This window comes from Eleutherodactylus coqui, chromosome 1 (assembly GCF_035609145.1).
Source record: "Eleutherodactylus coqui strain aEleCoq1 chromosome 1, aEleCoq1.hap1, whole genome shotgun sequence".
Taxonomy (NCBI): domain Eukaryota; kingdom Metazoa; phylum Chordata; class Amphibia; order Anura; family Eleutherodactylidae; genus Eleutherodactylus; species Eleutherodactylus coqui.
Window position 1 is genome coordinate 103,864,193 of NC_089837.1, and position 13,402 is coordinate 103,877,594.

The window sequence follows — 13,402 nt, forward strand, 5'->3', positions numbered from 1 at the left end:
GTGTGCTACAGAGAGAGGGGGGAGCAAGATCTACTTTTTTTTTTTTTTGTATGCTGTGTATGGCAGACTACTACAAGCGCTAGTCTACACCCATTAACTTAGGTAAACATCACAATTGGGGTGGCTTCAAACAGACATATTTGTGCACTAGATCAGACCTGCTTTATTTTTGTGTCACCAATGGTCCACTTTAGGAGGTGCGCAATTCGGTGAAAAAATAAACACCTCTGGACCTCACTAGGCTAAATAGCGTTTCTAAATCAGGATGTGGGAGTGTGTTGCACACGCATATTATTGGGCCCTGTGTGCACAAAGTATAATAAAATGTGCAGACAGTGTTGTTCCTCATGTGCCCACATGACCGCTTTTTCTGAAAAGTCACTGGAATGGACTGGTATGCTTTAACCCTTCGCAGTCCAATTTTGGATTCACGGTTTCCGGGGGGGGGGGGGGGGGGCTTTCTCTTTCTGACATTATACAATGTCAATTATACAATCTGCTGGCCAGAGCTAGTACTGCAGTATGTGACATGCCGGAGAGTCTCTCGACAACAGAGCGGCTGGCAATATACAGTAAGAATACCCTGCCGGATGTTTTCCGACATCAGAGCTACACAGGCTTCAATCACAATGTAGGAAGACGTCAAACAGTGGATTAGAAAAGGTTAAAGCTATATGAATACTTATTGATGTGCACTTCAGATTTGTCATCATTGCTTTGTCTTAGTTTCTGGGCCAGGGTTGACAGTCTTCAGAGGGCTAGTATAACACATCTAGGATAACCTTGGGAAAGATGCCTGCTGCAAATAAGTGCCTAACATTCATGTTGTTTTATATCAACATTGAGGGTTTTTTTCCGTTCCTTTTAAAATTCCTAAAATAGTTTTTACTTTGCAGACTTGTGAACGCACAGATACAGGGCTTCATGTTTTTATGTTGGCTATAGATCTTCAAATAGCTGTTAGCTAAAACAAATCATAACCCTTTTTTATTTAACTGCCAACGTAGATGACTGAGGGCTTGTTTTTTGTGGAATGAGTTGTACTTTTCAATGGTACTTTATAATATACTGAAAAACTACATTATAAGTGGAATGAAATGGAAAATTCCACTGTCTGAGTGCATCTTGTTTCTAAGGTGTACATGCAACAAAGGTGACATAACTTATAGGTACTGACGATTACTACAATACCAAATTTATATATATATTTTTATTTTTTTTTTTTATAAAGAGCAATTTTTATTTGGAAGTTGTATTAAGAGCTAAGATTTTCAGGAGAGTTTAGGAATTGGGTTTAGACCTATGGTTAATTTGATGGACAGCGATGCTGAATGAGGTTCATCAGCAAAATCAGGAATCTATCACTGTTGTTGCTTAATTACATGTTTGTGTTCAGATATGGCAGGCAATATGTTTAATGATAAATATGTACAATGGCAATGATTGAAAAATGTTTATTTTTGGTTATGTAAAGGCTAAAATTCTTCAATAAAAATTGATTAAGCATAAATATGGCAAAAGGGTTTTTGTTTTCTACTTTGATTACCTTTTTATTATAAGTGAATGGAGAGGGGCGGGGGAGAGCGAGAAGTGAAATCTCCTCCAGCCGCCTCGGCCCCCTGCTGGCCGCCTTGTCAGAGAGCCAACGATACTCGCTCCTGTCTGACAGCACGAGAGCGAGGACACACGGGAACGAGTGTCAGACATCGTTTGCCCAACATTCGTCCTCTGTAAATGGAGCGCAAGACCAAATGTCCACGGGCAAATTTGATTTGCGGAATCCGCACGGGAGATCCGCAAATCAAGCTGTCCATAGAGATGCATGGGCATCCGCAAATGGATTCAAACATGACGATTTTGATTTGCGGATCTCTCTTTTTTGCATCCTTGCGTTCCAAGATTCATATTTTTTTTTTTTCTTCATTGGCATTTTTTTTTTGCAGGACAAGTTTTATCTTCTAATGGTGTCACTTTGGGGTACATATAATTAGTTTAACTTTTTATTTATTTTATTCTATTTGGATAGAATGGGGGGGAAAACTTTTTTTTTTTTCTGTAAGGTTATCTTTTATAGGTTTATTGTATGGTGTAAATAAAATGCAAATTTTATTGTTTGGGTCAATGTGATTATCTAAATACCGTGTGTGTGTGTTTTTTTTTACAATTTAAAGCCCCTAAATTATTGCATTTGTATCGACAATTTCCACAACCCATTATATTTTTATATTTTATCTTTTTTTATTTCTTCTCCAAATAAGCTGTAGGCAGCCTTGTTTTTGTGAGATTAGCTGCAGTTTCCTTTTGTACCATTTATGGGTACATACGATTTTTCAATCAATTTTTATTGTGTTTTACTTAAAAAATATCAATTTGGGCATTGCGTTTTTAAATTTTTATTTTATATATTTTTTTTACACTGAAAAAAGGAACTGCCTTCCCCTATCACCTGCTTACATGTCGTCATCACTAGTGTTCACGTCATGGAAGGGATTAAATGGTTAAGAACGGAGGATCTGACCTCATCAGGACCCAGCTCTTCCCTGCACGGGAATTCCCATGCTACCTTTAGATTAGGCCGCTGTGAAAATACAGCAGCCTAGCCTAAGGCCCTTAAGTGACCACCATAAAAACCTATATGGTTGGTCACTAACAAGTTAATATTTAGGAAGCAGGCATATAAGTCTCTATAATAATGGCTGCCCATGCTATTAAAGTATTGTATAAGCAATGTCTGTTCAAAATAAGATACCGTGGCTGCTATAATATTGTCTTTTTTTTTTTTTGTAGGCCAGTATCCCCTTCTCCGTTGTTGGTTCCAATCAGCTCATTGAGGCCAAAGGTAAAAAGGTCAGAGGTCGACTGTATCCGTGGGGAGTGGTTGAAGTAGAAAACCCAGAACATAATGACTTCCTGAAATTGAGGACAATGCTTATGTAAGTGTGGCTGAGGATTTTCACACTTGTGGTCTCTTCCTCATGTCCTATCTCATGTATGTGCTAGCCACAGATGTGTGTTTTATTGCCCTCTGTTGTGATTTCTGCAAAGGGTGTACGAGAAGCCACGTGGCTAAGGCCACTTTCACCCAACTGTGTACTGCATTAGAGTTTGCAAGTAAAAGCTAGAATAGAAGCAATCTAACTGTTTAAAATATCATTCATATGTATTGGCAGACATGTACTTTAGTTCCAATCCATAAGAAGTGTTTAATCCTCCAACAAAACAGAACTTCCTATATAAGATAAAACGTAATTTTTATCGTTCTCATTAAAAAACAAGTGAAAAGGAAGGGTGGATCCCAATATACACCCATTATGCTGCTACCTGAGTGGAGCCACCATCCTGGTAAGGATGACCCCACTTTCTGCAGCATCTCCCTAGAAAACGCCCTACACTACAGTGGGCAGAATTATAGATGATAATCCAATAAGGAGAGAAAAAAATAGCACAATTGATGCTATTTTTTTTCTATATTTATTGGATTATTATTAGAGATGAGCGAGCGTACTCGGCCACGCCCCTTTTTTGCCCGAGCGCCGTGATTTTCGAGTACTTCAGTACTCGGGCGAAAAGATTCGGGGGGCACCGTGGGTGAGTGGGGGTGGCAGCGGGGAGTGGGGGGGAGAGAGAGAGGGCTCCCCCCTGTTCCCCGCTGCTACCCCCCCCCCCCCCCCCCGCTCCGCCACGCCTCCCCCGGCGCCCCCCGAATCTTTTCACCCGAGTAATCAATCAAGTAATTACTCGTAACGAGTAGGTTCGCTCATCTCTAATTATTATCTATAATTCCGCCCACTGCAGTGTAGGGCTTTTTCTAGGGAGATGCTGCAGAAAGTGGGGTCATCCTTACCAGGATGGTGGCTCCACTCAGGTAGCAGCATAACGGGTGTATAATGGGATCTACCCATCCTTTTTTGCTTGTTTTTTTAATGGTAATAATGAAAGTTGAGTTTTATCTTTATAAAATATGTTCTTGTTTTATTATATTATATATGTTTTGAACCCCTACATTTATTTGCTGGTTGCCAGCTTCAATTAATAGTTTGCACTTATGTTTGGTAAGGCACTAAGGCTGCCTGCAGACGAGCGGAAATCCCGCCGCGGGATTTCCCGCGGGATTTCCGCCGCTGAAAGTCTGCATAGGAGTGCATTACAATACGCACTCCTATGCAGACGGCCGCGGTTTGGCCGCGCGAAATCTCGCGCGGCAAACAAACCGCGGCATGTTCTAATTTCCTGCGGGGCACGCACTCACCTGGCCGCCGGCTCCGGTCTGCGCATGCGCCGGCTGCGCGGCAGCCGGCACATCAAAGAGCCGGGGCCGCCAGGCGCGGGTGAGTACGCGGTCGTCCCTGCAGGCTCTGGGGTCGGATCGCGCGGCGAGATTTCTCGCTGCCGGATCCGACCCGCTCGTCTGCAGGCGGCCTTAATTAGTAACTACCAAGATAATGAAATAAATCTTCCCTCTGGATGTCCTGGTGCAGCCCAGTGATTTAAGTAGGTGCCATGTAGTGAAGCAAGGACTCATAATCTGCTTTTTAAGGGTTATAACGGCTGATCATTTCAGGACATAGTTTGTAAGGATGAAAAAAGTCCATCCAGTTCAGCGTATTACCCTACAGTGTTGGAAGGCAAAAGCTCCATGAAGTAGAAGCAGTTTTTCTTAATTTTAGATTAAAATTCCTTCCCACCTCCAAATTTGGCGATCGGAATGAATCCCTGAATCAACAACCCTTCTCTGGTAATCTGGTTACTATAACTTTTAATATTCTACTATTCTGCAATCCTACTACCAAAAACAGACTTAAAAAGAAAGAAACGAAAAGGCTCCTTTCTAGTACATGAAGATTTGGAAATTGCCTTGCTGATATATGCTAATATATGGCTGCTTGACTTTTTTTTTTTTTTTTGTTAATGCATATTGCAATGGAGATGCCATAGTTGTCTTCATTTTCTATTGGTTTTCTGATGTGTCGTTTTTTGCTTTCACAGCACCCACATGCAGGATCTGCAAGAGGTGACTCAGGATCTGCATTATGAGAACTTCCGCTCAGAGAGACTTAAAAGAGGTGGTGCCAGGTATGATATTTTCAGTGCAATGGAAAGTGCAATGTTAAATGGGTTGTCCGATTACTGGACAACATTGACCCTATAGCTCCAACTCTGTTAAAATGACAAAAAAAACCAGTAGTTAGACCTCCTTTGCTGCAGGGATCCGTGCTGTAGCCCTGCTGTCTTCCCGGTGTTTGTTGTGAAATATGTTGTCATTATGTGTCACGGCATGTCGCTGCTGCTCAACCGCTCCTGGGGTTGCAGTCGGACATCGCCAACTTTCACATGTTGCATAGTACTCCTCTGCTGAGTGCTGTAGGCAACACACTAAGAATTAAATAGGAGACCAAAAAAGGTAATGTATATGAACACCTCTGATGCACCAAAATCGGAGACTGATACGTCTCACAAATACCAACCTTTTATTGTAAATATGTAGACACAAATGAGCTAAAAACAAATACAATAGTGTACATAACACTAAACGTGCAGTAAACGTCACCACAATATGCAATGTGAACACCCATATCTCCCCAAGATCACTTGTATAGTGCCAGCCTGCAAATAACTATACACAGTCCAATAAAAGGCCAATATTGGAAGACCAATTGTAATGTAGAACATTGCTTAATAGAAAAGTAAATGCAAGCCTACCCCGTTTCCCCCGAAAATAGGACAGTGTCTTATATTAATTTTTGCTCAAAAAGATTGTACTTCTTTCCATGTTTAGCTGCCTGGACACTATTTAAATTGACTTTTTAATTAACTGTAAGCAGGGCTTAATTTTGGAGTAGGCCTTATATTTCAAGCATCCTCAAAACTCCTGAAAAATCATTTTGCATCCTCAAAAATCCTAGAAAATCATGCTAGGTCTTATTTTCAGAGAAACAGGGTACCACTGAACATAAACACCAATCTACTTGACCTGTCACATTAGAACAGGATAATGAGGGATATAAATCCTAAAGTACAATCATGCTTCCTATAAGATATATATATATAAAGAAATAGAGCATGTGCAAAATCTGCAGCAATCTTTTAAGTAAAACAACCTAGGATTCAATAAAGGGCAAACCACAGATGCATTGGTCGGAAGTTAAATAACCTAATGATTAAAGCAGGTAAAAAGTTGAGGAGATTGTGGATAAAACCCCTTCCGTACCGCCTTTTCTATGTGGGAGTTTCTTCATCGGTAAAAACCTGCAGTTCAAACTCAACTAATTCGATTATGCTTTCCCAAAATTAAACACGTTAAATACTTGGCCAGTCCTACCGAAATCGTTGGGCGTGGTCGACTTTCATCTAATGTGCATAGGCACCCTTTTGTAATGGATGCTATTAACAATTTGTTAAAAGCAGAATAATAATCTTTATTTGTATAGCGTCAACATATTCCACAGCGCTTACAAGACGGGGAATACAGAAAGACAAAAGTACAAAAATTACAGAACCAGGGTTACATAGTAATTAGTTGATGGAAACAGTAGGGGTGGGGGCCCTACTCCAACGAGCTTACATACTACAGATAGTGGAGTGATACAGAAGGTAAAGAGGTTGGAGATGTGCACGGTATGGCGAGGTGGAGAGTGAGGGGTGATATACACAGACAATGGTCAGACATTTGGCCGTGTGACGGCAGAAACCGTATGACTGCAGGGGCGGATTATGATGGCTAGCAGGGATTGCAGTCAGTAGGTCAGGGAGCATGTTATAAGGCAGACTACAGAGGGGTTTGGTTTAGGGAATGCAGTATGCCTCCCTGAAGAGGTACGTTTTTAGAGCACTCCTGAAGTTCTGCGAGTCCTGGATTGCTCGGGTAGCCTTTGTTCCAGAGGACTGGTGCTGCTCTGGAGAAGTCTTGGAGGCGGGAATGAGAAGTTTGAATTAGAGGGGCGCTCAGTCTGGTTTCGTTATCAAAACGGAGAGCCCGGGCTGGGTGATGGATTGAGATGAGGGAGGCAATATAGGGGGGCGCTGCGCTGTGGAGGGCTTTGTGGATGAAGGTAGCGAGTTTAAATTGAATTCTGTATTGAACGGGCAGCCAGTGCAGTGACCAGCACAGGGCAGAGGCGTCCGAGTAGCGGCTGGACAGGAAGATGAGCCTGGCTGCCGCATTCAGAATGGATTGGAGAGGGTGGAGTCTGGTGCAGGGGAGGCCGATCAGCAACGAGTTGTAGTAATCGAGCTGAGAATAGATAAGGGCAACAGTAAGCGTTTTTAGCGTGTCCGCAGTGAGAAAAGAGCGGATTCTTGCGATGTTCTTGAGGTGCAGCTGACCTATTCGGGTGAGAGATTGGATGTAGGGGGTAAAAGAGACATCATTCTAATATGACCCCAAGGCAGCGGGCATGTTGTCTAGGAGTTATGGTGGCGCCACACACTGAGATGGAGATGTCAGGAGGAGGTCGGTTAGTGGAGGGTGGAAATACCAGTAAGTCAGTTTTAGAGAGGTTTAATTTTAAGTAGAGAGAGGACATAGTGTTAGAGACAGCGGACAGACAGTTGGTGGCGTTCTGGAGGAAAGGTGCAGAGATGTCACGGGAAGAGGTGTAAAGCTGGGTGTCGTCAGCATAGAGGTGGTATTGGAGGCCAAATCTCCTCATGGTTTGTCCAATAGGGGCTGTGTAGATAGAGAAAAGGAGAGGACCGAGCCCTAGGGGACCCCAACAGCAAGGGGAAGAGGAGGGGAGGTAGAGCCAGCAAAGGAGACGCTGAAAGAGCCATCAGATAGGTAGGAGGAGAACCAGGAGAGAGCAGTGTCCTTTAGGCCGATGGAGAGATGGTCAACAGTGTCAAATGCTGCAAAAAGGTCGAGAAGGATCAGTAGGGAGTAATCGCCACTCGATTTGACTGTGTGTAGGTCATTGGATACCCTTGTAAGGGCAGTTTCTGTCGAGTGTTGAGGTCGGAAGCCAGACTGTAAGGGCTCTAGGAGAGAGTGCTCTGATAGATAGATAGCTTACAAGGTGGAAGTAAACCAGGCGTTCTAGTAGTTTGGAGATGAAGGGGAGATTAGAGATGGGTCCGTAGTTGGCAGCATCAGTCGCGTCCAGAGGCGGCTTCTTTAGCAGTGGGGATATGATGGCGTGTTTGACCTCTGGCATCTTTCCCTCTTCTTTCAGAGAGAGGTTGAATATAGTGGTGAGATGGGAGATGACCACTGGGGAGAGGGATCGGAGGAGGTGTGAGGGGAGGGGGTCGCTAGTGTAGGTGGTGGGGCGAGCAGAGAAGAGCAATTTGGAGACTTCTTCCTCTGTCGCTGGTCTGAGTACTGACAGTGAGCAGGAGCTAGATGCAGTGCTGACAAGACTAGGGTCAGGGCTAGTCTGCGATTGGGAAGTTATTTCTTGATGGATGTCATCAATTTTCCTTTTTGAAGTAAGCAGCCAACTTTACAGCACTGAGATCTGTCACAGGGAGCTGCGGTTTAGGGCTGAGAAGGGAGTGAAAAGTATCAAAGAGTCGTTTAGGGTTCTGCGATAGTGAGGAGACTAGAGAGGTGAAGTAGACTTGTTTGGTGTGGTGGAGGGTGAGGATGTAGGTTCTGAGCATTAATTTGTAGTGGAGGAAGTCTGCGGATATGTTATACCAGCAATAACTAATTTTTAAAAAGTGGCACCATATATGCAAATTGTTACGCCTCGAGTCATGGAAGTGGGCCGCCTGAGCTCCAGTTCACACTGTCCCGCCTGTGGTAACGACTTTCCATTGCTCCGGCACCACCTCATGTGACACATAACGGTATGTTAACACCTCAATTTCGATATTTTGGTGATAGAATCCCTTTAACCCCTTAGTGACCAAGCCTGTTTGCACCTTAATAACCAGGCCAAATTTTGGCAATCTGACATGTGTGACTTTAACATGAAATAACACCGTAAAGGTTTTGCATATCCAAGTGATTCTGACATTGTTTTTTCGTCCCATATTGTACTTTATTTAGGCGGTAAAAATAGACCAGTAGAATGTGTTTGTTTATTAAAAGCGTCAAAATTTGGGAAAAGTTTGACAAAATCATCTTTTATTTTTTTTTCCCGTTTTCAACTGCAATATCTCAAATATGTGCAAACAGGATATAGAAATTTTAGCTAAGATATAGATTTCCATCTATTTACTTTATTCTGGACACACATTGGAAAACCTTTTTTTATTTTTTTTTAACCATTTAGGAAACGTACAAATTTAACATTAACTATTAGCATTTCGAGGAACACATTGTTTTCCTACACAAAGCCAAAATTGCAAAGGCTTATAGGTGTCAGAATGATAGATACCCCCACAAATGACCCCATTTAAAAAATACAGCCCTTAATATATTTATTGAGGGGTGTCATGAGTATTTTGATCCCACCATTTCTTTTCAGGAATTAATGCAATTTAGAGGAGAAAAAATAAAATTTTTATATTTTTGCAAATATGTAATTTAAAGATAGGATTTTTTTATAATGCACATGAAAATGAGGCCGTGCACCCCAAAATGGATACCCCTGTTTGTTCTGTGTTCAGAAACATACCCATCGTGGCCCCAATTTTCTGTCCATTTGCACAACGGGGCCCAAACTGAAAGTAGCAGCCATTGGCTTTCAGAACAGAAAATTTGCTTGAAGGTGTTTTGGGCCCCAGAGCACACTTGTAGAGAGCCCTTGAGCGGCCAAAATGACAGAGTCCCCACAAATGACCCCATGTTGGAAACTAGACCCCCTAACAAATTCATCTTTGGGTTTACTGCGTAAAGGAAAAATTACGATTTTCGTTTTTTTGGCAATTGTGACATTTTAAAAATAGTTTTTTGTGTACAGCACACATATAAATGAAGACTTGCACCCCAAAATAGATACCCGCATTTGTCCAGTGTTCAGAAACATGCCTAATCTTCTGCCTGGATGCACACCGGGGCCCAAACCGAACGGAGCATCAAACTTTAAGGCAGGGTTCACACGCGGCGGATCTGCTGCGGAAATTCTGTCCGGAGTTTTGCCGCGGCGAATCCGCCTGCGGCCGCTAATCCCTGGGTTAGCCGGCCATGTGGACGAGATTTCTCAGAAATCTCGTCCACACGGGGCGGGCGAATCCACCACGGCAAAGACAGTGTTGCGGCGCGGATTTGCCGGCCGCAGCATATTCATTTTTTTTCCTCCTTCCGCTGTGGCGGCGCTCTTCTCTATGGGAGCGCCGGCCGCAGCAGAAGAGCAAGTGGCCAGGCCGCTTCAAAACCCATGGCTAAGTGCCACGGGTTTTGAAGCATCGCTTCTCTCTGTGGAAATCTCACGGTTTTTCGCTGCGGCCAAACCGCGAGATTTCCGCCGGGAATCCGGCATGTGAGAACCCAGGCTAACTGTCTCTTAACTTTGATAATGGCAATCAAGTGACTGGAAACCGCTCACCGCGGCCCTCTGATACTGCTCCAAGCTCTCGGCTACTTTTTGGCAGCCAGGAGCAAGGAGATTTTAAATTTCCAGGGCCCACCCCAGCTTCTGCGCTTGGGTACATCATAAGCTGGGGAAAGGTCCACGGATAAGGATACCGTCGGGGGACATTGATGCAGGCCTTAGGTAAGTAATTTCAACTTCCCTCATGGTCCGGATCAATGACGAGAGGTGAAACTTTACCTTTTATTTTTTTTAACTTTTACATGATTGCCGTTATCTAATGGATAACGGCGATCACATGACTAATAACCACGTACTGCGGCACCTTGTGAAATCTCCAGGCTCTTGGGAACATCTAGTAGCCAGGTGTGGGGAGATTTTTTAAATTACCCTGGCAATCTGCGGCTTTTGCGCATGCCTCTGCCATTTTGGCGACGGGCGCATGCGCAGAAGCTGGGGTAAGGTCAACGGATAAATGCGTTGGGTACTTGGGTACCTAATTTTATCTTCCCTCATGGATATTATCCATGAGGGGAGATGAAACAACTTTTTTTTTTACACGGTGACAGCTCTCGGCTACTCACACTAGCTGGGAGTTTTTACATTTCCAGAGCATCCCGGCCCTGTGCGCGTGATGTAATGACATCTGGCTCACATGCGCAGATGCCGTCGTCAGGTCCTGCAGGACCAAAACGCCAGGAAACATTGTCCAGGATATGGAGTGAGTATAGAGAGTATTACTCTCTATTCACTTTAGTGCGATCGATCGCGTAATTGGGGGGAGGTACCGCGGCCTGGGATGGCAGCTCCAGGATGTTGGCTATCTCCGGTAACTGACAGCATGGAGCTGTCACATCCAGAGCCTGCAGGCCTTTAATCCCTGAGGACGTAAAAACCTGCTGCATCTGGGGATTAAAGCCCAGCAGGCCAGGACGTAAAAGCACCATGGGCTGGTTACCAAGGGGTTAACTACTAGAGAATATAGCCCTCTATTTTTCCATTTCTGAAAAGTAATTAAAGCTGATGTCAAGAGAAAATATGTGATGTGGTGGTTTGCAACCCCAGGTAAGGATTATTTTAGCAGTGGGTAATTCTAGTAGATTCTAGTGTAGAACTTTAAAGTAGAAATAACTACATTTAAAGGGGTATTCCGGTGCCTCAAAGTAAGTGATTTGCTTCATAAGGAGATGTAATTTTGCAATATAATGTTATAACTTGTTTTACCAAGCTGCAGAGATGGCCTTTGCTCAGTTCTCCATTGGTATCCAATGGTTACAACCTGTATGCTCCACTGTTTTACTGGTCAAGCATGCACAATTTCAAGTATGACAGTTTGTACAGTTTTGAATGCACATTTATTAGTATCCAGTAATGGGGCATTGTGGAAGATGTAGTTTTAACACTTACTGGCAGCCATTTTAAAAGAACATGTGGAAATCTAAAGCTCTCTGAATGCAGCAGTGGCGCAGGTTGACAAAAAGAGGTACTGGACTTCAGTTTGATTTAGATGGATGTTTGGAATAATGGCAATAAGTGGAGACGTTAGGGAAAATTTGGAAAATTTTGCCCAATCTCCGGAATACCCCTTTTACCTCTTTAAGGCCTCATGCCCACGGCCGTGGCGGACTCTGCTAGCAGAATATCGCAGCCGAGTCCGCCACGGCACCCCTATACTCACCTTCCGATTCCGCTGCGATATTCCCGTCCTTCGAGCCGGCGCACATGCGCAGTACTGTGTATGACGTGCCGGCAATGCGGGATGACGCAGTGGGTGGGGACGCGTACTCACGCGATACTTACGCTGTGCTACAGCGTAATTACAGCGTGACAGCCGGCTCCCATTGACTACAATGGAAGCCGGCCGTGCGTATTCCCACGGCAATTAGAGCATGCCGCGGTTTCTTTTATGCCTCGGAATTCCGCGGTGGAATCCACAGGAAATCTGTCCGTAGGCATTAGCCCTAATCTCTGATATCTGTTAATGGGTGAATGAATGCTCTGTGTTTTTTACATAAGAATATTCTGACATTTTAGAAGATATTTTAGAGTACTTGTTATTCTATTGCAGCAAAGTGGAGAACGTGGAAGTATCCAAGGACCAGATACTACTGGAGAAAGAAGCCGAGGTGAGTGCCATACAGACATGAACTAAGCCACATCTCTCACTTCCACCTACAACTTGGCAGTTCTCAGCATAAGGCTATACCCTCCTATTTCTGAATCTCCCACTATGGATTTTGGTGGAAATCTACAGATTTCACCCCTGTTTTTTTTGTTTTGTTTTTTTTTGAAGATGTGAAAACTGCAGCAAAAATCTGCATAAATCGACACACTGCAGACTTAAAATCTGCACTAGAATTTCCTACAAACCATAAATCTCCCCTGTCTCTCACCAGAACAATTAGATTCCCTCTCTGCGCCAATCTCTACACAGGAGGTATTGGATACAATCAAATTATTAAAGCCTCATAAGACCCCTAGCCCTGACGGCTTCTCAAACGGCTACTACAAAAAATTCGCCCCAACCTTAGCTCCCCATCTAGCGTCTGTGTTCAATGGAGCAATGAGCAGTGGTTCCTTCCCACCAGAGATGCTGGAAGCCCTGATTGTTACCATCCCTAAACCAGGGAAGGACAACACATCTCCGGCAAACTTTCGCCCCATCTCCCTCCTGAACACAGATGTTAAAATATACGCAAAACTTCTCAGCGTAAGATTACTCTCGATCCTCCCTCTACTGGTGGCAACAGACCTGGTTGGATTTGTCCCCCAAAGACAGGCCCCCAACGGTACCCGACAATTCTTGAATCTTGTTAGGGTGGCAGAAAGGAACAAAACCCCGGCCCTGCTCCTGGCGCTAGACGCTGAGAAAGCGTTCGATCGCATACATTGGGGAGTCCTGGAAGCCACCCTGGGAAAATTCGGCTTCTCGGGACCCATCATATCGGCTATCTTGGCTCTGTACTCGGCCCCGACCGCAAGGGTCC

General features: G+C 43.9%; 1 protein-coding gene across 1 annotated transcript in view; it reads left to right on the top strand.

Moving 5' to 3' along the window:
* Positions 1-13,402, top strand: part of SEPTIN2 (septin 2) — a 65,780-nt gene that overhangs the window by 48,917 nt on the left and 3,461 nt on the right. Inside the window, exons 9-11 of the mRNA XM_066598527.1 lie at positions 2,788-2,933; positions 4,987-5,073; positions 12,484-12,541. Of these exons, the coding sequence (XP_066454624.1) occupies positions 2,788-2,933; positions 4,987-5,073; positions 12,484-12,541 (291 nt within the window). The remainder of the gene's footprint in view (positions 1-2,787; positions 2,934-4,986; positions 5,074-12,483; positions 12,542-13,402) is intronic.